Source organism: Prionailurus bengalensis, chromosome C2 (assembly GCF_016509475.1).
Source record: "Prionailurus bengalensis isolate Pbe53 chromosome C2, Fcat_Pben_1.1_paternal_pri, whole genome shotgun sequence".
NCBI classification, from domain to species: domain Eukaryota; kingdom Metazoa; phylum Chordata; class Mammalia; order Carnivora; family Felidae; genus Prionailurus; species Prionailurus bengalensis.
The window spans coordinates 159649792-159675618 of record NC_057350.1 but is presented as its reverse complement, the minus strand read 5'-3'; the positions used below and the strand labels follow the sequence as shown (position 1 = coordinate 159675618).

The 25827-nt window shown below is 43.1% G+C and overlaps 1 protein-coding gene across 1 annotated transcript; it reads left to right on the top strand.

Annotated features, from left to right (window-relative positions):
- The first annotated feature begins 8774 nt into the window (after nt 1-8774).
- On the top strand, nt 8775-20102 carry ZNF852 (zinc finger protein 852). The gene is made up of 4 exons (XM_043595932.1): nt 8775-8872; nt 15346-15437; nt 15727-15853; nt 17922-20102. Exons 2-4 carry the CDS (start codon nt 15423-15425, stop codon nt 19361-19363), a joined length of 1584 nt encoding a protein of 527 aa, XP_043451867.1. The 5' UTR covers nt 8775-8872; nt 15346-15422; the 3' UTR covers nt 19364-20102.
- The last annotated feature ends 5725 nt before the right edge of the window (nt 20103-25827 follow it).

The following is a 25827-nucleotide window of genomic DNA, read 5'->3' as shown; positions in this document are numbered from 1 at the left end:
AAGAGAAGTGAGGAGACTCATTACTCTCAGTTTCTTGCCTCTAGAGCAGTAGCTCTATCCAATAAAAGGTTCTTTGATGATGGAAGTATTCTATATTTGTTCTAATAATATGATAGCCACCAGCCATATGTGGTAACTGAACATTTGAAATGTAGCTAGCTAGTATGACTGAAGAAATGAATTGAATTTTATTTTATTTAAATTACCTAGTGGCTAGGTATGCCTAGTGGCTACCATATTGTATAGCTACAGCTTTAAAATAAAAGAAGTCAAGGAGAAAAAGGGGTTGGAAAAGATGAGTAAGCCAACCTAGAATATCTTCTAATGTACTTACATACATTAAGATCAGCTGATACCTTTGGACTTTGTGCCACCACATTAGCATCTGTTACACCCCATGCTTTCTCCTACATTCCTCCTTTCTGCTCCTTGATATAGTAAAAGTTGGTAAGAAAACCAAAAACAGGGAAGCTTAGTAGGAAGCTAGTGCAGTGGAGTAGATATGAGACAATTACTGCCTGGACTGGAGTGGCTTGAAGTAAAGGGAGGATATGAGAGGCATTCTCAAGGAATAATCTGTGGGAAGGAGGGGGGGAATCACAGTTGTGAGAGGTAGTTGTGAGGATGCCAACGTTGGAACTGTGGCATGAGGAAAGAGATTAGTTTTATAGGAAAAGAAGATGAAATTTAGACGTTGACTTTATGGTGCTGAGGGACATCTAAGTAAATTGTCCAGCAAGCAAGAAAAAGTGTGTGGGAGGCTTCAGGAGAGAGTTTGGAGTCCTATTTTTCAGAGGCCTGTGGAAGTATATATGGAAAGCCAATATCTTACTTTACCATGTGCCAAATCCATCAAAAGTGAAATCAGCCAGCAAAAATGTTTTTACCTAACCAAGTTAAATATCAAAAATATTTGAGGAAAATATGGCAAAGAGTATGTTACAAGAGATGCAGGAGGAGCTGAAGCCCTGTACCAAGTGAGAACAAAGAACATGTGATGAATTGCCACAATCAGCCTCATTCATAGGATGGGCAGGGGGCAGCATCTGTGCTGTCAGTTTGCCATTTTTGACATTCTTGTAACTTTGTACACAAATAGTCATTTTGCAAACAAACACTTTCAGAGCAGGGTGTCTGTTTATCTCTGACTATTTATAATGGGCATGTGAAAGAAGTCCTTATACAATAAAATTGAAATGGTTAAAAGAACTATTTCTGATTATCTTTCACCCACAATGTTTCCAATCCTCAGTTCTCTGTTTTCATCAGATTTCAACATTTCACTGACCAATCTTAGTAGTCTAGTACCTTCAGAAGTTTATTTATAAAAGTAAATAGATTGGAAGACAATTACAGTAATTTTCATTCTCCTATGTCAACAGATACCACTTAAAAATAGCTTCCCATTTTGAAAGAATTTAACATTCATAAGAAGTTATACGAATAGTATGGAGAGTTCTCATAGACCTTTCAGCCAGCTTCCCCAGTGATAACACCCTGTATAGTTGGAATTCATTGTCAAAACCTGAAAATTGACACTGATACAACACCATCAACTAAGCAAAAATCTCATTTGGATTTCACCAGATTTTACATGCGATCTTTTTATGGGAGGGTTTTGGGTGTAACCTGAATAATGGCTCCCCTAAAGATATCTACATTCTAATCTCTGGAACCTGTGAATATTACCTTATGTGGCAACAAGTATTTTGCAGATGCCATTACATTGAGGATTTTTGAGATAGGGAGATTATCCTGGTTTATTCACATGGGCCCCGAATAGAATCACATATATCATTTTAAGAGAAAGACAACAGAAGATTGACACAGATTGAAGAGGAGAAGGTAATGTCAACACAGAGGCACATTGGAGTGGTGCAGCCACAAAGCCAGTGGTACAAACCACCAAACCAATAATGACTGTTACCAGAAACTGGGAGAAGCAAGGAACAGTCTGCCTCAGAGCCTCTAAGAGAGTACAGCCCTTGCTAACACCTCGATTTTGGTCCAGTGAAACTGATTTTGGACTTCTAGTGTCTGGAAGTTACATGTAAGAGAATCAATTTTCTTCCTCCCTCCCTCCCTCCCTCCCTCCCTCCCTCCCTCCCTCCCTCTCTTTCTTTCTTTCTTTCTTTCTTTCTTTCTTTCTTTCTTTCTTTCTTTCTTTCTTTCTCTCTAATGTTTATTTATTTTTGAGAGAGATAGAGTGTGAGCAGAGTGTGAGCAGGGGAGGCGGGGGCAGAGAGAGAGGGAGACACAGAATCTGAAGCAGGCTCCAGGCTCTGAGCTGTCAGCACAGAGCCCAACATGGGGCTCAAACCCACCAGCTGTGAGTTCATGACCTGAGCTGAAGTCGGTGCTTTGCCGACTGAGCCACCCAGGTGCCCCAAGAATAAATTTCTGTTTTAAGCCATTGTTATACATTGTTATACCAGCCACAAGAAAGTAATATCAGGTGTTGTGAACCTGTGTAAAACCTCTGAGCGTGAGAGACTATATTTGGACTAAAACTTCTTTCTGTTTTTGAAACAGGATATTGAACTGGACAAAACCATATGACTAAACAGAGGACTGCTACACTCACATTCTGGATAAAAATTGGACACTCTGCAAAAAAATTTTTTCCTAGTCACTGTCACACTGTATTCAGAAAACCAATGGATGGCCAAATGTAATTGTACCTTCCAATCACAGTCTTTGGAAAACAACTTGTGTAAGTTTCCTGATACCTCTGCAATTTGCTGATACATAAGCCTGGCTTTTACTCCTCAGTGGGACACAGTTTGGGTTGCTACCCAAATCAGTGCTCCCTGAATTTCAATTCTGAGAAATCAAATAAATGCTTTTGTTGTATTTCAGTTATTCCTCTTTTCTGGGTCCCACAGTGTATAGTATGAAATGTTATTAAATGTATCAATTCATGTAAATACCACCATGATCAGTATATAAAACTTCCATTACCATAAAGAAACTCGTTTATGCTACCCCCCATCCCCTTCATTACCCTTATATCCATTTTCTCTTCAGTGAGACCTGGACTTGAATTGCCAGCCCCTTATCAACCCCTCATTCCTTTTGACATGTCAGTGGTAATTCTTCCACAAATCCATATGGAGAGAGAAATCCACTTGGCTCAGGGGGCTTATTTCCTCCCCTCATAGAGAAATGGTTCAGCAGGTCTGAATCAACTTAGCAAAGAACAGGCTGACACTAGCCTTGGGATGTAAGGCTCTGTTTCTAACAAAAGCCATACTCTCCTAGGATGCTCCCATTCACATAGTCATCTCCCTGGTCTCTATTCATACATAGCACATTGTGGTGGCAGGGTACCTCTCTGGGAACCTTTCCCATGACAGGTGAAATCATGGTATTTCTCTGCTTAAGCCCTGCTCTGTGGGGAATGATAGGAATATTTGTGTAAGCTCCACAGGATATTTGTGTAAGCTCCATTCCCCTGTGTGTTTGTGCCCCATTCCCCTATTTCTGAACCCTATTTTACATTTATACCTGGAGCCCTAATGGTGTGGGTGTCCATGCCACCAATATAATGCCACTAGGGGATGGTTCCCCGCGTGGCCCCCCACCCCCACCCCCCACTTGTATGTCCCCACATTGGAACAGAGTAACGCCTGGAGCTGGGCACTGCAGGTGGCTGGCATTCAGCAGTGACAGAGGCCAAATGGCCCAACATGCCTCTTGAGAATATCTCTGTTTTGTAGAAGAACAAGAACAGACTCAGTTTTCCTTGCTTCAGATCTTTGCCTGCTTTCTTTTTTCTCTCTCTCTTTTTTTCTCTCATTTTTCTTTTCCATCCTCTCCTCCCCTGAACCTAAAAACATTAACAGATAAGCTACAAGACTTACAAAGAAATCTCTCCAAAATAACTGTTCTGACAGTTGCCAAAATGAGATTGCACCAAAGATCCTGAGAAAGAACATGAAAAGCCAAATACATGCTACTATTCCATCCACAAGTTTTACAGCAGTTACAGAGAAAACTGTAGCCAGGAACACACATGTACCGCTTCTTCTCCTTGTCTATAAAAACTCCAATATTTCTTTGGCTTAGGGAGTTACCTACTTTTGAGTTGCTCCCAGATGCCCATCAGCTAATTAAAGCCTTCAACCTCTATTTGATTAACTTTACCTATTTTGCCTCCTTGGGAAGTTTTTCTGTCCAACATTTCTTTGAGAACAGGAAATGCAACATAATTGCCTGCATCTGCAATAACCTGCAAATGGATAGTAAGAGGACAGGACTCTGCAGCTGAAACAGGCAGAAATAGGCAGCTACTGGAAGCTGTGGGCAAGTGACCCCAATGTAGTAAGCCCGAGGTTTTTCAGAAAGCAAGAAAAGAAAACCAGTACTGAGTTAAGCAGAGACTGATCAAGTGTAATTTCAAAGTACAAGTTAAATTTGTACCATTTTAATCTTCCTTTAAACATATCTTTAACAAATATGAAAAAAAGTAGCTATTGGTATGAAAATGCAAGGCATTTCTATAACTAAATTGTGTTTTTCTAACTCTTCTGTTCTCCTGCCCAAGAAAGGTAATCTGTAAAGGTGTCATTCATGAACAGCTCCTGGATTTGTAATAGCTTCTGTGAAGCCATGGTTATTTTCTTTTGTGGCTATGTTGAATTTTGCTTGAGACCTGTGATCCTAGTAAACAGTGATGGTTAAGAAATCCCCTTACTCTTTTGTGTTCAAGAAAACAGCTTACTGCAAAGAACCACACTTCCCCATATGGTTTAGATAAGATTTGCAGGTGCCCTCCTTTTTCATCTACAACAAAACCAGACACAGCCTGTCTAAATGTCCATTCTGTACCCCATTAGCTGTACTGCTTGTCCTAGTGATCAACTGGAACAAAATGCTTGTTAGCCAAATTTTAGTCAGGCTTCTCTCTTCCCTATACACCTTCCCTGAACTCTGCTTGCCCCCAAAGTAGAGCAAGCACAAAAATGTGGAACATGTCCCCTTTTCAGCTTCTCCTGGGAATCGGCTGACCACAAGAAGATACTTGCCTGTTTTCTGTTTGATTTTGAGACATTTGTGGGCCTTATGGTCACATTCTCCCCGTTGCAATAGTCCCCCTTCTGAGTTCTTTTGAATAAGAGTCTCTCCTTACGAAGTCTAGATTTGTTTTTCTCTGGCAGTTTCCTACCATGTTGGCCATCTTTCAGTGTGCAGACATACCAAACTCATGGCCACCTTAGGGCCTTTGCATGCTGCTCCCTCAGCTGGATATCTCTTCCCATCATCACTGGCCCAGTAGGGCAGGAAAACTACAGTCACTAAATCCAGCCCACACTCCAGGGGAGGGGAATTAAGTTCTACCTCTTGAAGGGAGGAGTAGCAAAAAGTTGTGGACATACTTGAGAAACACAACACTGTGTTGTTCCTCCGTGGGCTGTAAAGACAGCAGCAGCCCCATTGCTGCATCCATACCACCATTCCACCCTTGTCTCTTTTGAAGATCTTGATGTCAGCCTTTAGCACCCACTACTCCTCATGTCAGGAATTACACCCATATATTTGTTTTGTTTATTTATTTATTTATTTTGAGAGAGAGAGAAAGAAAGAGAGAGAGAACCCACAAGCAGGGGAGGGGCAGAGAGAGAGGGAGACAGAATCCTAAGCAAGCTCTGTGCCATCAGCTCAGAGCTCAACGCAGGGCTTGAACTCACAAACTATGACATCATGACCTGAGCTGAGATCCAGAGTTGGGTGCTTAACCAACTGCACCACCCAGGCACCCCACACCCATGTTCTTCCACTCATGAAATGTGCATCTTGGCCACGGCTAAGTCTGAAAGCCCTTAGGGATTATAACACTTCTTCCAGAACCCAAACCAACCTCAGATGGGTTATCCCAGACCTCATCACTGACCTATGTCCCTCATATGGTGACAGCAGGTAGCACTGACACTCTTCATATGAGTCCCCTGTCCCCATCAGTTATGGCCCACCTGTTCATCATGGAGATGTTCTGCCTCTATGACTTACCTCCCCAGCCAGTTGATTTCTGACTACTGTCTGCAGTCTATCTCCCAATTTGGGAAAAAAAGAGTTGAGGCCTTTTGACTATGTATTTACCCATTCTCTGCCCACTTTCCACTGATCAATGACCACATTGTACACTCTTGTGTATGAAGTATCAACTGTATATTTGAGAACATCTTCCTAATAAGTCCTCTGGTCTTCTCATCTTGCCTCGTGCAAGTTTGCATCCAACTTCTTATATTCCAACATGCTCAACAGAACGATTATGGCTACTACATAATCCTGCTCTATATACTCTTAGCCCTGCAAACACCCTGGCAGCCAGGCCACACGAGAGAATCTATACCTTCTGCTGGCCCAGAAAGTAAGATAACCAGAACCGGGTCATGTAGGAGGCCATGAGCATGAAACACATCCAGCTATCCTAGCATGCACTGCTACATCTCCCACCCGTGCAGAGAACATTGTTAAGAATGGAAGAGGTCCTTAACACCATGGCACTCTGAAACCAGCTGGCCACACCTTGTGAATCCACCTCATCTTTCATTGCTCGATAATCATGCCAACACTGAATCATACATATGATCTAGATGAAAGGATTAATTAGGGGATGGGGAGAGGAGCTGAAGGAGGTCTCTTCTACCTGGTCTCATTCTACCAGTTGCAGGGATGGAGGGATTTTTGGCCCCTTCAATGACTCTCAGTCCACAGACAGAACTGAAAGGGCTACTTAGGTCTCTATTCCCCTCAGGGGTGTGTGAGAGGCTGGACCTGGTGCTAGGCTGAGACCGGGTCGAGCAATGGCTCCCTGTTGACTCAGCCAACCCGGTGGTTCCCCCTCCCATTCCCCCACTTACAAAGGCATACGAAAGCCTTGTCAAGGCTGAGAAATCTAATTCCTGAAGCCTGTGGTCTGTGGGTGTTGGCAGTAATGTTACCCCCCTTTTTCTACCCCGGGTCAAATGGAAACAAACATGGGAACTGTGTTTTGCTAGCAATCTATCAACAAGGTCTTGTTGTGACCCATTTAGAAAGTTCACAAGGTACACAGAACTAAATGTTTTGGCTGGCAGCGATCATGTGAAACCTGTTTATTCTTAGAATGACCTGATCCATAAGAGTCTTGATATAAAAGATTGTGTACAGCAACAATAAAGCTGTCACTTGGGCCATCAGCCCAGGGGACCCTCCTGTTCCCAAACTGGCTTCTCTTCTCTTTTTTTTTCTTACATTCCCCTACCCTCAGGACCCTGATCTCGGTGTTTGTTGCGCCGGTCACAACAGGGGTGATATTTAGAATATTAACAATTTGTACCAGCCTGAGTGGATGAAAGTAAGTCTGAAGGACCCTTGATGGCATTAGCCCTTTAGTTGTTGGATCATGTAAATGATTCAGGAGGACCGCAGTTGGGTGAGGGAGGGTCAGGGTAGCTATTTACCAATTGGTATATGGATTCTTAAGAAAAAGGTAAGATAAAAATGGTAAAAACCATAATTGCTATAACTGTTACTGAACTCAAATTTTGCTGTGCACCCAATCAATACCTAGTAAGACAATGTTTGAGACATCAGTTTTGAAGCAAAGAAAACTATTATCAGAAGGGCAACCCAATGAGAAGGCAGAAGATCATTCCCAAAGCTGCCTCACCCTGTTGAGCCTAGGGATAGCTTACATATGTTTGGGGAAGGAGGTGAATACATGAGAGGAGGGTGAGGGGTTCCTTGAAGCCTTGAGCAGGGATGCCTTGAAATAATCTGGAGGTATGTGTTCTTCTGAACAATGAGGTGACATATGTGACCTGGTATGTCAGGTATGTCAGAATAAATCAGTAGGTAAACAAGGAGTAGAAGTGAAAAGGGCAAAGTTAATAACTGTGCAGGAGGTTAAGAGGTAATTAGGTGGAGAACCAAACGAAACATGGAGCTAAATTAATAATGCAATGATATAACTATAGTTCTGCTTATGCTTTCAAAGCAGGTCCAGGAACCAGATGCCCAGCTTCATAACCATATGTACAGATTAAACTTTATACTGTTTTGTGTCTGCTTCTCAAGCTATAATGCCACAAAGTCTCTTCAGGTTATAGTCCAGGAACCGGTCAGTTCTGACTTTCTGGTGTAAGATTTGACCTCATCTTTGCTTGCTGTTGTTGATCTTTGAGAATACGCTTAACCTTCATATTTCGGATCATCCCTATTTCACTGGTAATGCCCTCTCTCAGACAAGGTCTTTAGTTTTCTTTGGAAACTTGCACTTCAGTCTTTATAACCCTCCTTACAACCATGTCCACAACCTCCTTCCACCTGCCTCTGGGATCCAAGCTCAGAGTCATGCCACCCATATTCTTCCTATAAATGCAGATGGAACTAAAGAGATAGGATAGAGGGCTGCAGTGAAAAGACCAAACACACAAGCAGCAACCTCTTTGACCCCAACCATAGAAACTTCTTACTTGACACATCTCCAGAGGCAAGGGAAACAAAAGCAAACATGAACTATTGGCACCTCATCAAGATAAAAAGCTTCTGCACAATGAAGCAAACAATCAGCAAAACTAAAAGGCAGACTGCAGAAATGGGAGAAGACATTTGCCAATGGCATATCTGATAAAGAGAGTGGAGGGCAGGCGCTCACAGGGGAAGACAGGGCTGCTGAGGACAGGTCAGGCGGCTCACAGGCAGCTGAGCACCGCGCTGGCGCCAGGGAGAAGGCGAGACGTTGGCCCTCCCAGCTTCCTAGAGCGGCCGCCGAGACGCGGGGCGGCGGCGCGCCTGCGCGACCTGGGCCACCGGAGAGCTGGTCTCTGGGCCACGGGTTCTAGGCGAGTGGTGTGGCTGGAGGACTCGGTGTCGGGGACCTGGGGAGGTGAGCCACCGGGTGGGGCGGGGGGGGCGGCGGGGGGGGGGGACGACCGACAGTGGGGGTGCACGGGTCGGGAGGGCGGCGGGGACGCTCGGCCCCTCCCGGGGTGAGAGTCAGGGGTCGGGGGTGCTGGCTGAGGCCCGGCCTGGAGGCGGCGCCCGGGGCGGGCGGTCTGGCCGGGCGGGGATCCGGTCCCCGCTGCGGTGAGGAGTGTAGCTGGAAGCGCTTTGCAGCCCCGGGCAGAGAGTTGGGAGTAATGGCTTCTGTGCTTTATCCTTTCTCCCAATTATGCAAACAAAGCGTACTCATTAGGGACAATTAGATGACGCGGGTGGGAGCCAGAAAAGTGAGAATAACCGCAGTCCGCAAATAGTTTCGTCTGGATGCTTCCTGACATTTTAAAATTTGCTCACAATTATGCACATTCATACACGGGTGCGTGTGCCTTTCGAAATGGGATCGTACTGTGGCCTTTAAAAACTTAGTATTATTGGGATGCAAAAGTATTGTGCTAAAATGTACATAATACTTACCATAGGGTACAATAAAATCGACCACTTTAACCATTTTCAAGTGTGGCAAAATTGAGCGGCATTAAGTACATTCATACCCTTGCGTTTTGAAAATGATGATACCTTCAACAGGCGGAATGCATTTGTTCACATAGCGGTCAAAATTGGTGCTAGCGTTAGTTAGGACGCCACCGAGACATATTTCTGTGAGGATAATTAAAAGGAAACGTTTTCGTTGCAGTTTATTTTCCGTAGTTAGTACACACTACACAAAGCTGTAATGCTCACAAAGTGACGCTTGTGCAGGAAAATAGCAGAATCTTGTGTATTAGGGTGGCTGCCTCTTTTCAAAATGAAAGTGTAGCATATAAAAGGGAGTTTTAATTTTTTCAATATACATTTTTAAAGATTTTATTTTTAACAAAAAGGGTTTTTTAAAGATAAGGTACAGCTCTTAAAACCACCGTACTGTCTCTGACTTGCATAGGCCTAAGAAGTCAGAGAATGGTCGGTCCCCTTCTAAGTTACAAGTGGTGGCCAGGAAAGAACACCACCCTGTTTCGAGCTGTATGTAGTGCAGAAGTGAAAACGCATTACTATTAGTACATTATTTGCAAGGAAATGTCAGTGAGTGGTTTTAGTCATAATTTGATGAAGGGATTTTGGAGAACTTGCATCTGCTTACACGTGTGTGTATGTGTGTGTGTGTGTGTGTTGAGGGTCTGATGAATGGGGGTGTTCTTACCTGTCGTGTTGATGCTGAAGAAAGGCGGACAAATTTTGGTTCAAAATGTAGTCCTTACTGGAGGTCGAAATGATGGGAATGTTTTGAAGATAAACCCTCAGTATATACTTAGAAAGGAAACTGACAACAGCATCACAAATACTAAGTCTGCCACTTGAAGTTTTCTGAGGCTCCTCGTATCCAGGAAGTATCAGTGGCAAGGGCATTCTGTGATGTCGGAGTTGCTTGGGAGTAGAAATACATAACGTATAGTAACCGTAACTTACCTTATTTGTCAGTCTTCAGGATTTTTGTATCAGAAACGCTCTGAAAGAACTCCCCAGGTGAATCATGAGATGCTGTACAAGATTGGATTTTTGAGCTTAAACTTCTGCCTGATCTTTTTTTTTTTTTTTAAATTTTTTTTTTTTCAACGTTTATTTTATTTTTTGGGACAGAGAGAGACAGAGCATGAACGGGGGAGGGGCAGAGAGAGAGGGAGACACAGAATCGGAAACAGGCTCCAGGCTCCGAGCCATCAGCCCAGAGCCTGATGCGGGGCTCGAACTCACCGACCGTGAGATCGTGACCTGGCTGAAGTCGGACGCTTAACCGACTGTGCCACCCAGGCGCCCCTTCTTTTTTTTTTTTTTTTTTTAAATTTTTTTTTCAACGTTTATTTTATTTTTTGGGACAGAGAGAGACAGAGCATGAACGGGGGAGGGGCAGAGAGAGAGAACTTCTGCCTGATCTTAAACCTCTTACCCTCCTTCCTTGTTTTATTACAGTGTGTCGGACCAGACATGCCTATCTAACATGCCATGTGTTTTCTTCATTTTCTGTCTTCCTGTAAGCTCTGCAAGGCGGTGGTGTTTTTTGTTTATTTGTTTTGGTTTCTTGTGGTGTTTTGTTTTTGGTGTCCTTATTCGTTATGTAGTCCTTAGTGCCTGGGGCATAGCTGGTGCCCAGTAAATACTGTTAATAAAAGAATGAATCTAAATTGAGATAAGAATAACAATATTTAATATCTTTGATTGCCACAGTTTTGTTTTGTTTTGTTTTTTTTAAATCTAAGATAGAAATACATCAGAAAAAAGTGATAACAGTTCTTCCATTCCGAGACCGTTTTCTTGAGGTGCCTGGGTGGCCTAAATGGTTAAGCGTCCAACTTTGGCTCAGGTCACGATCACAAGGTCCGTGAGTTCGAGCCCCGTGTCAGGCTCTGTGCTGACATCTCAGAGCCTGGAGCCTGCTTCCGATTTTGTGTCTCCCTCTCTCTCTCTGCCCCCCTCTCAAAAATAAGTATATATTTAAAAAAACAACAACAACAAAAAAACCACCCTTTTTCTTTTGAATAGTTGTGGACTTAGAGAGGGTTGCAGAAACCGTACCGAGTTCCCTTATATTCTTTGGTCAGTTTGCCTAGAGTTAATATCTTGCGTAACCATAGTATAAGTCCTCAAACTTCAGAAATTTACAGCGTACAATGCTATTCATTAAACTGCTGACTTTAATTACAGAGTCCAGCAGTTTCTCACTAGTGACCTTTTTCTGTTCCAGGATCCGATCTAGAATCCCTCATTCCACCATTCCGTGTAGTTGCCCTGTCTTCTTGTTTTCCTTCAATATGTGACAGTCTCTCCATCTTTCCTTGTTTTTCATGACGTTGACACTTTTCAAGTATGTTGTATGGGTATTTTTAGAATGACTCTCACTTTGGTTTTGTCAGATGTTTTTTCCTGCTTCAATCGAGGATGATGTTGCTATGTGTTACTACTGTCAATACTGATTTTGACCTAGTGGTGTCTTCCATGTGTCACCATTGTAAAGATACTGGCTTTCCCTTTGTAACTAGTGATTATTTGGGGGAAGATACTTTGAGACCTTGCATGGCAATATCCTGCTTTTCTTTACTGTTCACCCACCGATTAGCCTTCTTGGTGGATCTTATCACTGTAATGGTCTAGTGGTGACTTTGATTTCTGTTATTCCTTCTCCAGATAATAATTGGAATATTTCCTGAGGAAGAGTTGTGCCTTCTTTCCCTTTGTTTTATTTCTTCAATTATTTGTAATTGTGTGATGTTGGATACATATCCTTTGGGCTATGATGCGGTGCTGATGGTACTTATTTTGTTGCTTAAATTATTCCAGCTTTGGCCCTTGGGGGCTCTTTGCAGTGGCTCCTGCTTCCCCTTAAAGTGTCCACATCCTTTTTGGTGTCTTTCCCTGACTTTCTGGCCCCATACCTTAATTGTGTTTGTTGTATCTTCCCTTCCCCAGCCCCCGAGACCACCACTTCTCCAAAGATCCCTAGTTCCTTTCTCCATGTTCACGGTTTATTGGAGAATGATACTGAGAAACCAAGTTTTGGGCGCTAGGTTTGAGCTCACTTCTTAACTGATGTATGGGTTCAAGTATACTGTAACACTCTAGTTATGTACTGGAAGCAGTCTTTCTTGTTTCCTTATCAGCGTATAAAATAAAGCATATGTACCCTCACACTGGTAGGAAAAACACGGGAATAAGAGACTGCTAAATGAGGATTAAAAAAAATTTTTGTTAACATTTATTTATTTTTGAGAGAGAGAGAGACAGAGTGTGAACTGAGAAGGGGCAGAGGGAGAGAGAGGGAGACAAAGAATCTGAAGCAGGCTCCAGGCTCTGAGCTGTCAGCACAGAGCCCGACGCGGGGCTGAAATGCACGAACTGTGAGATCATGACCCGAGCCGAAGTCCGGCACTTAACCAACCGACTGAGCCACCCACGTGCCCCATAAATGAGGATTTTAAAAGAAAACGAAGTACGTCATGTATGAGCTGAAGAAGCAAAATGACAAAAAAGGAAACTGACCCTGAAAAATGCCCAGATAATTGTTTGGGATTTCCCCTGTTTTTACAAAGCCATTTTCATTGCAGGATTGAGACTGGGCCTAAGGTATGAAGCTCTGGGAGAAGAGGCCCGATCAGCTCAGGTTGCCTCCTAGGCCTGGGATGGGTGAAGTTTTATTTCTGTTCTCAAAAGCTGGTTGGGACATGGAGAAACCCTGAGGCATTAGGAAACCTGAATTTAACTGGGCAGCTTCAGCTCACTGGCCCCCATGTCTTTACTGTGCCCTGGGTCTTTCCAGAGTCTGACAGGCCCTGGAGGTCTTTAGCTTTCTCCATGTTCATGGTTGCAGAGGCTAGGCCAACCCTTTCTCCCCGATTGAAGGCCTGGAACCCCTCGCCAGGTTCCTAGGCTTTCGCCCTCTTTTTCCTGTCAGTTAGTCTTCTCATCACCTGTGTCCAGATACTTCGCTGGCCTCTTTGGACATTTCTGTAGCAGCTGCTTTAGAACAGGCCTGCTTGGAGGCTTATTTTTGGTGCTAATTGTGCTGTGGATCTCCATTTCCTGAGGTAGGTCTTGCCATTTCTATTTCCTGCTGGGTGCCTTCCTTCAGAACATTTGTCTCTGGGCTCAAGTTCATTCTCTTTAGCCTCACTGCCAGATTTCTGGTCACTGTGAGCAGCTTTCTAGTCCTTTCCTACTTGGGTTTCTTGCTCTTCTCCAGTCTGTTCTGCAGGTTTGTTGGGGAAAGTCTCTGTCCCTCTTCCTCTGACTTTCAGCTGCCTTCTGAGCAGTTGTTTCTGCTGCTGGGGCTCAGCACGGCCGGAGCCTGTCCCTCTTGCTCGGCTCAGCCTTCTTTTGTTGTTGCTGGTCTTCAGGTGTGTCTGCAGGCCTTCAGCCACTTACTTTATCATTTCCCTCCTTTTCCTTTGCTTTTGTTTCTCCAGTACTTCTTCTTTTTCTCCACTGGTTTTCCACATCAAAGCTTCACTTCTCTGCCAGAACTTTAGCTGACTCCTCAGCATGCATGATCCCTAATGTAGTTCTTGACTGGACTGACTCTTCATGCCCTGAAACAGGAGTGTAGTGTTTTTGTGTGTGTTAGCTGGATGGCAGCCTGCTTTCTGGCATGAGCTCTTTCCGTCTGGTTAGTCACTCTTTTTTCTCTGTCTTGACAGCATTGGCGGAGTCTGGGAGATAGCGAATAGGTATTGGTTTATAACCAAGTAGGAGATGGCTTCGGAGTGAAGGGAGTGATTTCTTTAAATGTATTTAATGGTCGCAGGAGATGGAGGATGGTTTCAGGGGACGATGAACATCATTTGTGACTTGGTGCACTCAGTTATGGGACCCTTTACAAGAGGTACCAAGGCCTGCTCTCCGTATAATTTACATACATGTTCCATAGTAGGAGTCAAATTTTCCTGTTTTTATATGAACATGTAGTTTTCCAGCATCATTTGTTGAAAAGTCTGTTCTTTCCCCCTTTCAGTGCTCTAGTGACCTTTCTGAAAAATAAGTAATATTCGATGTATTGGTTAATTTCTGGACTCTTATTCTATTATAATCATCTATGTGTCTATCCCTATGCCAGCATTTCAGCATTCTGATGACTGCTTCTTTGTAATGTAAGTCTTGACATTGGAATTATGAGTCCTTCAACTAATTTTTTCCCAATTTTTTTGGGGGGGGATATGCTAGAATTCCTTGGTATTCCATATGAATTTTATTATCAAGTTTTCAGTTTCTAAAAGAGGCTCAATCAGAGACCATATTGACACTGCAGATTAATAGGGGGATATTTATTAGATGTGAGTTTAAGGAAAAGAGAGAGAGAATAAGAAATGTCTAGAATCATGGACAAACTTGGGAAGTAGAAAGGAAAATGGTCAGAACATCCATTTTTTATTTTGAATTTGAGGTGATGAGGGACACCCAAAGGAAACGTCCTGTAGGTAACTGGAAGCTTCTGATAGGAGTCTAGGAAAGAGCTAGGAACTGCGGAAGCAGCGTTAGAGCATTGATAGTCGGTGAGCAAAACAGAGATGCTCTGAGGTCTGAGAGCCTCCAGTGTCCATAATGAGAAGGCAAAAGAAGGAAGTGAAACCAGAACGAGGGGCCAGAGATGTGAGAGGAAAAGCAGGCTGGGCTGATGCTAGGGAAGCCATGGGGAGAGAAAGCGGGCAGAAGCATAGCTTCCTTCAGAGAGGTTGAAGCGAGTGAGGGCTGGGAGGAATGGCCAGCTCTCAGTTTGACCAAGGACCCTCTGCACCCTCAGAAAAACGCCTGCCTGGAAGAGGGATGAGAGGCAGTGTGTGGAGCCGCCCGGGTTCTCTTGAATCCACTCACTGGGACACAGACCTTACTGGAGCCAAGGCAGGGCTGTCCTCATAGCTTTCTTTCCTCCGTCAGGTCAGTGTGCTTCCCAGGTGCCTGCCGTTTCCCAAGCCGGGAAGTCAGGAGACCAGGCAGCAGCAACTGTGCTTCGGATGGTCAGGCCCCAGGTGAGCTTGAGTCTGTCTTCCCTGAGTTCCCAAGTGTGTGGTGCAGGAACAGCTAGCACTCATCTCCGGGCCCTGGCCCATTCTGAAAGTGCTCCTGTGGTTTCCCAGCCTGATCGCACCCTCTGGAACTGGGTCCTGCCTGCTGAGTTCATGAACTCTGTTTCATCCCAGCTTCTCTCCCTCCAGCACCCCTTTGCTCACCAGGGCCCCACCCTGGGCTCTGGGTACCCTGATGTCTCTGCCCTTCAGGCCGGGAATATCCCTGAGCAATAGAAGCTTGTCATTCCAGGGTTCTGCAGCGTACGAGTTCCTGTCTGTGGACTATACCGAGAGGAAGTGGAAAGGTCCGGCACTCAGTCAGAGAGCCGTGTACCGGAGCCTCATGCCGGAAAATTATCGCAGAGTGGCCTCATTGGGTAATGATTCTGTTCCCCAGTAACGTAGTCTGCATTCTATACGTTTTCTTTGCTATGTGCTTCTTTTTCAAGTTTTTATTGCAAAAAGCTGCAAACGTAAGACAAAGTACAGAGAACGGTGTAATGAACTGTCACGCACCCATCACTCAGCTTTCTAATTATAAGCGGTGTCTTTATTTCATTTTTAATTGAGCTAGGTGGTTTGGTTAGAATTTGTAGTTGTAAGGAGTAGGGAACCACTCATGTTATTGTAAGTCCTGAGTTGTGTTACTTCAGTAAGGCTGAAGGAATGGAAACCCTGATCAAACCTGCCAGCTAGACCATCCTTTGGGAAATGGGGCCCATGGAAACTGGGCCCTGACCCAGAGCAGCACAGGGTCCTCAGCAACAACAGCAAATAATTTTTATGCCAGGGAATGTGGTAGTTGCTCCCTGCTTACCTGTTTGCTCCTTCCACGGCTACCTATTTTCTTCACTCCGAACCTTTTGTCCTCTTGTGGCATCTTCTTGTTTAGACTTTCTGTTCCCTCATACTTTTTGCATGCCGTGGCTCCTAATGGCTTGGCTTCTCTCCTTGCCTCATTTCAGCTTAGAGCTCCTACTTGTTTTTATTTTCTTTATTTTGCCCCATTTCCAGTTGCAGATTTACTTAGAGAGGGACTCCAAGGGTGGTTCAGCCATTAAGTATCATCTCTATTTGGGCAGACTTTGCTCCTGGCCACAGCAGAGGCTGATGTGTAAGGTACAGAGAAGCTACCCTTGGGCCTGGTGCCCTGGTCAGTCGTGGTCTGAGATGTAATGAGACCAGTTGTCATGAGGCACAAAGCATGGCTGCCTCAGCTTCCCCTTCAGGAACGACGGAGGCGGGACAGCTTCCTGGAGGGGGATGTTTTGGGGGCAGGTTCTCTGGATGGCAAGGCTAGGACAGTAGCCAAATCTGAAGAGGGTGGGTGGGCTTAGGAGCCAAGGAGCCCGATATCTATAACTTTCCATGTGCTAAAATGCCATGATGGGTTGTGGCCCTGCTTAAGATGTGATTAAAAGGAACCAACATTTTTGTGTTTAGCCGTGACTGATTGCCTGCTTCTTCCCATCTTTCCTAGATTCCAAAGGAAAGATTGAACTGTTCAGTTTCCTATGATTCCAGATGACCAAGATACCAAAGACATATTTTGAGTCATATTTCAAATTATCGATCCCTTTCTTAATTTTCGTAGGAATGCAGTACTGCCTTCTACCAGTTCAGTGCCCCAGGGACTAGAGGACCCCCACTTTTAGAGCTCTGCTGTCCCCTGCATGCTTTTCTGAACCCATGGCTTCTCTGAATCTTGTCATTGTCCTCACACGTGAGAATCACTTTTTTTGGTCCGTTTTTTTCCTAATTGTGCTTGCCTACACTGTTTCTCATATTTGACTTGAGGAATTTGCCACTCCTCTCTCCCCTCAATATCTTTGCTGAGAACCGTGGAAGCAGACAATGGCATGGTTGGAAAGGATGTTAGAGTTCATCATTTTACTAAGTGACTTCTGTAAGATCACCCGTCTGTACAGTCTGTTCTCTTGCCCTCCAGTTGCTCTTTTTTTTTTTTCCTTTTAAGTTTATTTATTTATTTTGAGAGGGAGAGAGAACGCAAGTTGGGGAGGGGCAGAGAGAGAGGGAGAGAGCATCCCAAGCAGTCTCTGCTCGGCATGGAGCCCAACACATGGCTCGACCCCACGACTGCAAGATCACGACCTGAACTGATACCAAGAGTCAGATGCCTAACCGACTGAGCCACTCAGGTGCCCCTAATTGCTCTTTTGAATTGGGTAATTAATTGGAGCAATTAAGAGCTATCAGGACAGAGCTCTGTCCACTCTCTTCCCCCCTCATCGTTCTTCCCCTCTTCATCTTTCTGTCCATGAAGAAAAACTTGAGCTAGTTCCCACTTTTGTCCTGTTCTTACTGTGTCGCCTCTTAATGTGTCCCCTAATGTGAAGGTTTTTTCAGGTACGTAGATCCTGATGGTTCTGTTTCCTTTATAGGATGCAAAATGAATAAAAGTTGTTTTCTTCTCTCTTTTGGCAGCAAATGAGACTAGGATGGAGTGTCCAGATTTGCCTGCAAAGCAGGAAGTTTCTAAAGGACTGGGGTCATCTGATGGGACATCAGGAGGCCTCTGTGGGGTGGTTTCTGGGGAACCAGAGGCAGGAACTGCCTGTGAAGGTGCTTTAGAGAAGCTGGAAGGGCAACCCTCAGATGAGGAAGGGAGCAGACTGGAAAGTGATTTCTTCAAACTAACACACAAGGATAAAGGTAAATCCACAAAAGATGGATGTGATGAATATAAGGATCCAAATCTGTCCTCTAGTGCTACAGAACATCAGAGAGTTCTCAAGGGACAGAAATTTTACCAGTGTGATGAATGTGGTAAAGCTTTTAATTGGAGTTCACATCTCATTGGGCACCAGAGAATCCATACTGGAGAGAAACCCTATGAGTGTAATGAGTGTGGGAAGACTTTCAGGCAGACCTCTCAGCTCATAGTTCATCTCAGAACCCATACAGGGGAAAAACCCTATGAGTGCAGTGAGTGTGGAAAGACTTACCGACACAGCTCCCATCTTATTCAACACCAGAGACTCCATAATGGCGAGAAACCATATAAATGCAATGATTGTGGAAAAGCTTTCAACGAGAGTTCCAAGCTCTTTGACCATCAAAGAACCCATACTGGAGAGAAACCTTATGAATGCACTGAGTGTGGGGCTGCCTTTAGTCGGAGTAAAAATCTTGTTCGACATCAGGTACTTCACACTGGTAAGAAACCTCACAAGTGTAGTGAATGTGGGAAAGCTTTCTGTTCTAATAGAAATCTTACTGATCATCAGAGAATCCATACTGGCGAAAAGCCTTATGAGTGTAATGAATGTGGCAAGGCCTTCAGTCGGAGTAAATGTCTTATTCGACATCAGAGTCTCCACAGTGGGGAAAAACCGTACAAATGCAGTGAGTGTGGGAAAGCCTTTAGTCAGATCTCTCAACTTGTTGATCATGAGCGAATTCATACTGGAGAAAAACCTTTTGAATGTAATGAATGTGGTAAGGCATTCAGTCTCAGTAAATGTCTTATTCGACATCAGAGACTTCACACAGGTGAAAAGCCCTATAAATGCAACGAGTGTGGAAAATCCTTCAATCAGAACTCATACCTCATTATACACCAGAGAATTCACACTGGTGAGAAGCCTTATGAATGTAATGAGTGTGGAAAGGTCTTTAGTCATAATTCTAGCCTTATGGTTCATCAAAGAACCCATACTGGGGAGAAACCCTATAAATGCAATGATTGTGGGAAAGCTTTTAGTGACAGCTCACAGCTCACTGTGCATCAGAGAGTTCACACTGGAGAGAAGCCCTACGAGTGTATTGAGTGTGGGAAAGCCTTTAGTCAGCGTTCCACTTTCAATCACCACCAGCGAACTCACACTGGAGAGAAGCACTCAGTTCTGGCTCGCTCAGTTAGTTAAGACATTCTCCAAAACAAAGCCAGAAACTTGAGTTAAATTCATTGTTTTTGTAAGAAAGATGCTCACCCTGATCTCTTGGTATCACTGATGAACAGCCATTCCCTACATTCTGCTGGGTCATAAAGTTGGAAGAGTCACAGTGCCATCATTCCCCACTATCAGGGAAGTAAGAACGACAGATTTCAGGTAGTTGTAGGTTTCCTTCCTTCTCTCTCTCTTCAAAAATATAGCTCTGGTTTTTGAATCCCATAGTCAGATTGTGTGCTTGTCAAAGACAGTGATTACATGCTTCTTTTCTATTGCAGCTAATTCATTTCACATTTACATAAAGTTACTCTGCAGTGCTCTGATACTTACCTATCTTGGGCATGGCCTTTTCAAAAGTTCTGTTGTGATCTAGATCCTCATCACCAGTATTCCCTACCTAGAAAAGCTCTTCTTATTTGTTAATGTTGGCCTCTCAGACCCTTTAAGATCCAGCTCATCTCAGAAAGACTCTTCTTGAAATGCTTTTACTTCCTCCTAAACTTCTGTTGATTTGACCTCATGCTTCAACTTACTTTGTGCTGTAATTTGCAATTGTTATTAAATTGTCTTGACAACTATTCTCAATGCATATGTGTATAGTTTCATACCAATTTAATGTAGGCTGTTTGAGGTCGGGTATGAGATCTTTGTCTTTTAGCACATAGACAATTCTCATATACTAGTTGTTTAATAAATAAGTTTTAAAAATTCATCTCTCCAGCCTTTTTTAACTGAGCATGAACTCCCCTTCCACCACTGGACCAAAGACTTAAAGATGAATATCATAGGATACCACATACAAAAGCCTCATTCATATTTTCTGAGTATACCTCTGGAAGTCTTCCTGCTATTACCTCAGCCTCAAAGAGCTATTGATTTGTGCTAGAGCATCCCTCTGTGTGTGCTTGTGTATACGTGTTGTCCAGGTGTTGGAGTCAGCACTCATGTTCCCCTGATAACATACTTTTCCCTGTTTTCTGTGATTGGAATTCACAGTGACTCTGATATCCCTATCAGGTAGTTCTCTCTACCTGCAACTGCCATCTAATTTCAAGGTGAGAGGAGTACACTTAACTATTGTAATTATCTTCTGGGTCATCCTTAATTCCCTATAAGGATAAGAAACAGTAAGTCTTTTTAGAGTCCTACAGTCATATATGAGACATTAGCTTGAACACCTTCTCCCAGTCTCGCAGGAAGGCCCCAGTGCTGGGGAGCTGTTGCCTCTGGTGTCCAACCCTTTCCTCTTAGGGCAGTAGGATTAATAATGTGGTATAGGAGGAGAAGGTTAGAAGGGCAATATTAGATAGGTAGCCTGGAGGGGAGAGATTTTTGTGAGCTGTGATTTCTGTCAGACAATGGAGAAGAAAGGAAAGAGAATTGAGTCTCAAGAAAATACAAAATACATGTCATTTGGGGGGAGGCATCTCAGAAAAAAGTCAAAAGAATATTTATTGGAGAGGTCTATAAAAACTGCTGAACCAAAGACACAATTAGAAATTTCCCATCTGTAACTTTTAAATTAGATTTTTGTTTTAAGATTGTTTAAGATTTGTTTAAGATTTTGTTTTAAGATTTAAGATTGTCTTGGTGTTTATTTCCATTTTCCTTTGTAAAATCTGCAGATAGGACTTTCTTAAAAGTGTTTTATCTTAGGAGTGCCCAGATGCTGGGAAGGAACCTGACTCTGTAATAGAACATGGGCCCATCCTTCCTCTGTGATTTGCACATTACTGGTCATGTCTTCAGTGAAAAACCCTGCCTATTGGATGCTGTAACTGTTTGTTGTGTGCTCATCTTGTTACCATCCTGAGTCTCTCTGGAGGGGGAAATCCAGCACTATTCATATTACTCCCCACTACCAATCTGGTATAGGTGTTCAGTAGGAATGAATGTCCTTACCTCCTGGAAAAGTACTCAGGCTCTTGCATGGAGGAAGATGGGCTATATATGAAAGCCATACCTCAATTTCTTTTGGTATTGCTAGTATTAAAAAAATTACTGAGTTTTAAAAATGTTATTTGGATCCAATTGCTTTGCTAAATTATTTTTAGTTTTAATAGTTTTTTTGTTTCATTTCCTAGCTTTTGTAAGTATACAATAAATAATGGTTAGTGTTCTCTTAATTTCCAATCTGTATGTCACTTAAGTTGTGTGTTAGCAAAAATTTTAAAAATAAAAAGTTTTTTCATGTTTATTTATTTTTGAGAGAGAAAGAGAGACAGAGTGTGAGCAGGGGAGAGGCAGAGTGAGAGGAAGACACAGAATCTGAAGCAGGCTCCAGGCTCAAGCTGTGAGTACAGAGCCTGACGTGAGGCCTGAACTCCTGAATTGCAAGATCATGACCTGAGATGAAGTTGGATGCTTAACCTGCTGAGCCACCCAGGTGCCCCCCCACCCAAATTTTTAAATAATGGTCAACGGACATTCCATGTCTTGTTTGTAACTTTCAGGGGAAATGTTTTGGCATTTTGAAATTGCATACAGTGTTCACTCTTGTTGGTTGCTGCTAAATATTCTTGTGTTTAGGAAGTTTTTTCCCATTGTTTTTAGAAGAAGTAATACAGTATAGTGGTTAAGAGCACAGACTTTGTACCTTGCACCCTTGTTCAAGTCTTGGCTCCACCAGTTTCTTAGGTGTGTGGCCCTGGGCAAGTTACTTAGCTTCTTTGTATCTCAGTTCTTTGATCTGTAAAAGGGAGCTGCCTCATAAGGTTGTGAGGACAAAATTAGTTCATAAGTGTAAGACACTGAAAATGGTACTTGACACTATAATAATGGTACCCACTGTAATAATTACAATACTTAGAGTTTTTATTAGGTTGGTTGGTAAGTTTTCTATTTTTCAGGGGTTTTTTTTTTTTTGCATTCTAAAAATCACATTTATTGAGTCATAAAATAGGTGTACAAACTACATCTATTTAAAGTATACCATTGAGTGAGTTTTGATAGGAAACTCCACGCAGGAATTCATCTCCACAATTGAAATACAGAACATTTGCATCGTCCCCAGAAGAGACCTCCTATAGCCCATTCCTATTCTGGCTAAAGCCCCAGGTAACTACTGATCTGCTTTTTGTTACTGTAGATTTGTTTACCTTTTTAGAATTTTATAAAAATGGGTATATCTCTACTAATGAAAGCCAGGGAAGGTGCTTGGCATGTTCCAGGGTTCCCCACCTCAGCTCCTCTGTGAAGGTCTGGGGGAATGGGTATGACTAGGGCCACCAGAACATTGTAGGCTGTTGGAATTCTTGAGAGCAGTTTGTTAAGAGGGTCTGGGTAGTACTGGTGCCTTAAGGTGGAAAGAATTAGCAAATTGAAGTAAATCTAGGAATATAGGAGGATATCTAGTAATGATAACTGAATCATATCTATCTGCCTACATAATTTCTGAAACAGGCAAAGACATAATTGGGCCATCATCATATGATATTGATACAGTAATTAGGGAGCTTGGGAAGATGGCAGAGTAGGAAGACCCTGAACTCACCACGTCCCGCATTCTGAGCTAGATACCATCCACATCCAAGTCAGTAAACCAGAGAGTGATCCAAAGACTGTCAGAACAAACTCCACAAGTAAATATAGAGAAGTTGCATCTGAAAGGTTAGAATGGTCAGAAAGGCAGAAAGAGGCTGCCTGTAGGAGGGAGGGAGCTGCACACACAAAAAGGATGAGGAACTGACCCTTTAACCAGGGAACTCACATGGGGAAGACATCCCCATAGCATTTGGCTTTAAAAATTAGATGGGCTGAATTCTGTGAGTTCTTAAAACCAGTGAGTCTGGGAACGTGGAGCTTTGAAGGTCAGCTGATGAAGCACTAGGCAAGCCAGGAGAGCAAGTGATAGCTGGGTTGCTGCCCTTAGTGGCCTGCATGGAAAGGGACATAAAAACGGCAGTTTGTGCAACACCATGAGCAAACAGGAGACGAATCTGTTCATACTGATTTTGGAGTCTGTTGGGGGACCTTGAAAACAGAGTTTTCAAGTTTGAAAACAGAGTTGGCAGTCCCATTTTCTTCCCACACCCCCCAGTAGAAGCACAGAAATACGTGGGGGAGGCAGAGTAGCATAGCCACTTGCTACCTAACCTGTTAGCAGTGCACTGGGCCCCGGGAAAATTTTGTTAAAGCTGTGTGGGTGCCCAGCTGCTAGGTACACAGCTGCCACCACACGTCACACATACCTGCCATGCTTTGCCCAGCTGTATGCCCCCAGCCACCCTCATGTGTCTCACCCAGCTGCACGCTGGCCACAATTGTGTGCTGTGCCTGTGTGACTGGCCATGTGCCCCCAGGCCAGGCACCACCAGACACCATTTTATACCACACCCAGTTGCATACCCCTGCTGCAGTTGCCTACCTTGCCCAGCCACCAGGTACACAGTTCTAGCCTAGCCCAGACACTGTGCCAGGCCCAGCTGCCACATCGCACCCAGCTGTGCATCCCCAGCCACAGCAGTGCTTCAGGGGATCCTGCATAGGACTAGTGGCCTACCGCAAATTTTGCTAACACCATTGCCCCCCTCCCAAGGTTCCCAGCAGGCACACCTCCCACCCCCACTGAGTTCACCTGCCTGAGTACCATTAATCCCACAGCAAGCACACCCCACAACAGGCAGAGAGTCAGTGCAGACAACTGCACTGAAAGGAAAAGTGATTTAGACACAGCAGCAGAGCATAAGCAACACACATAGGATATTCTCCTGACGTGCCAGGTTCTGGTGAACAGGGGAGACTGCACTCCAGGGCACTCTGGGAACTCTTTTTCATAAGGTCACTACTCTCAAGAACAGAAGATACAGTTGACTTAACACAGAGAAACACACAGAGTGGCAGACAAATTGAAGAGACAGAGAAATTTATGCCAAATGAAAGAACAGGACAAGACCAAAACCAGAGATCCAGGCAAAACAGATATAAATAACATGTCTAATAGAAAATTTTAAAAAGTGATTGTAAGGATACTCATTGGACTTGAGAAAAGAGTGGAAGACATGAGTGAGACCATGAAGATAGGAATAAGGAATAACAGTAGAGATAAGGGCATAATAAGTGAAATGAGAAACACACTTGATAGAATGAACAACAGGATGAAAGAAGCAGAGGAACAAATTGGTGACCTGGACAACAGAGTAATGGACAGGAATCATGCTGAACAAAAGAGAGAAAAGGATTATGCAAAACAAGAATAGAGAACTCTGACTCCATCTGAAGTGCAATAACATTCATATTATAGGAATCCCAGAAGAACAAAGTGTCACAGAAAGCTTATTTGAAGAAATGATAGCTGAAAAATTCCCTAATCTGCGGAAGAAAACAGATATCCAGACCAGGACACACAAAGAATGCCTAACAGAATCAACAAAAGAAGACTAAAACATGTTATAATTAACTTTACAAAATACAGTAATACAGAAAAAAATGATAAAAGCAGCAAGACAACAGAAGGGAAAACCCATAAGGCTGACAGGAGATTTTTCAACAGAAATTCTGCAAGTCAGAAAGTGGCATGATATATTCAAAGTACTGAATGAGAAAAATCTGCAGCCAAGAATACTCTATCCAGTAAGTCATCATTCATAGTAGAAGGAGGGATAAAGAGTTTCCCAGACAAACAAAACTAAATGAATTTGTGACCACTAAACCAGCTTGCAAGAATTATTGAGAGAGACTCGTTGAATGGAAAGGAGAGACCAAATGTGACAGTATAGAGGTAAAAAACAAATGCAGTAAAAATGAATACTTCCGTAAAATATCAGTCAAGGAACTCATAAAGAAAAGGATATAAAATATAACAACATGTACTTACAATGTGGAGAGGAGAGGAGAAAAAAATGGGTTCAAACTTAAACAATCATCAAGTAAATATAGATTATTAAATGCAGAAGAGATTATGTACAAACCTAATGGTAACGATATATGAAAAGCCACTAATATATATGCAGAGAATAAAGGGAAAGAAGTTCAAATATATTACTGAATAAAATCAGCAAAACATGAAAGAGATAATCAGAGAAAATCTTCAGAAACAGCCAGAAAACAAGTAATAAAATGGCAAGATATACTTATCAATAATAAATTTGAATATAAATGGACAAAACATTACAATCAAAAGATGTGACAGAATGGATTAAAAAAATACACCTATCTATATGCTGCCTACAAGAGACTCATTTTATTTATTTAAATTTTAGTTAAGATACAGTGCAATATTGGTTTCAGGAGTAGAATTTAATGATTCATCACTTATATTCAACACCTAGTGCTCATCCCAACAAGTGCCCCCTTAATACCTATCACCTATCTAGTCCATTACCCACCGACTTCCCTCCATCAACCCTCATTTTGTTCTCTCTTTTTTTTTAATGGAGATTTCAGTTTCCTTATTTTTTAAAATTTTATTTATTTTGAGAGAGAGAGAGAGAATGAGG

What these genes read in the sequence shown, in the direction of transcription:
- ZNF852 (XM_043595932.1), top strand. An exon ending in TCGCAGAGTGGCCTCATTGG is followed by an intron (nt 15,854 to 17,921) that starts GTAATGATTCTG and finishes CTCTTTTGGCAG; the next exon opens with CAAATGAGACTAGGATGGAG.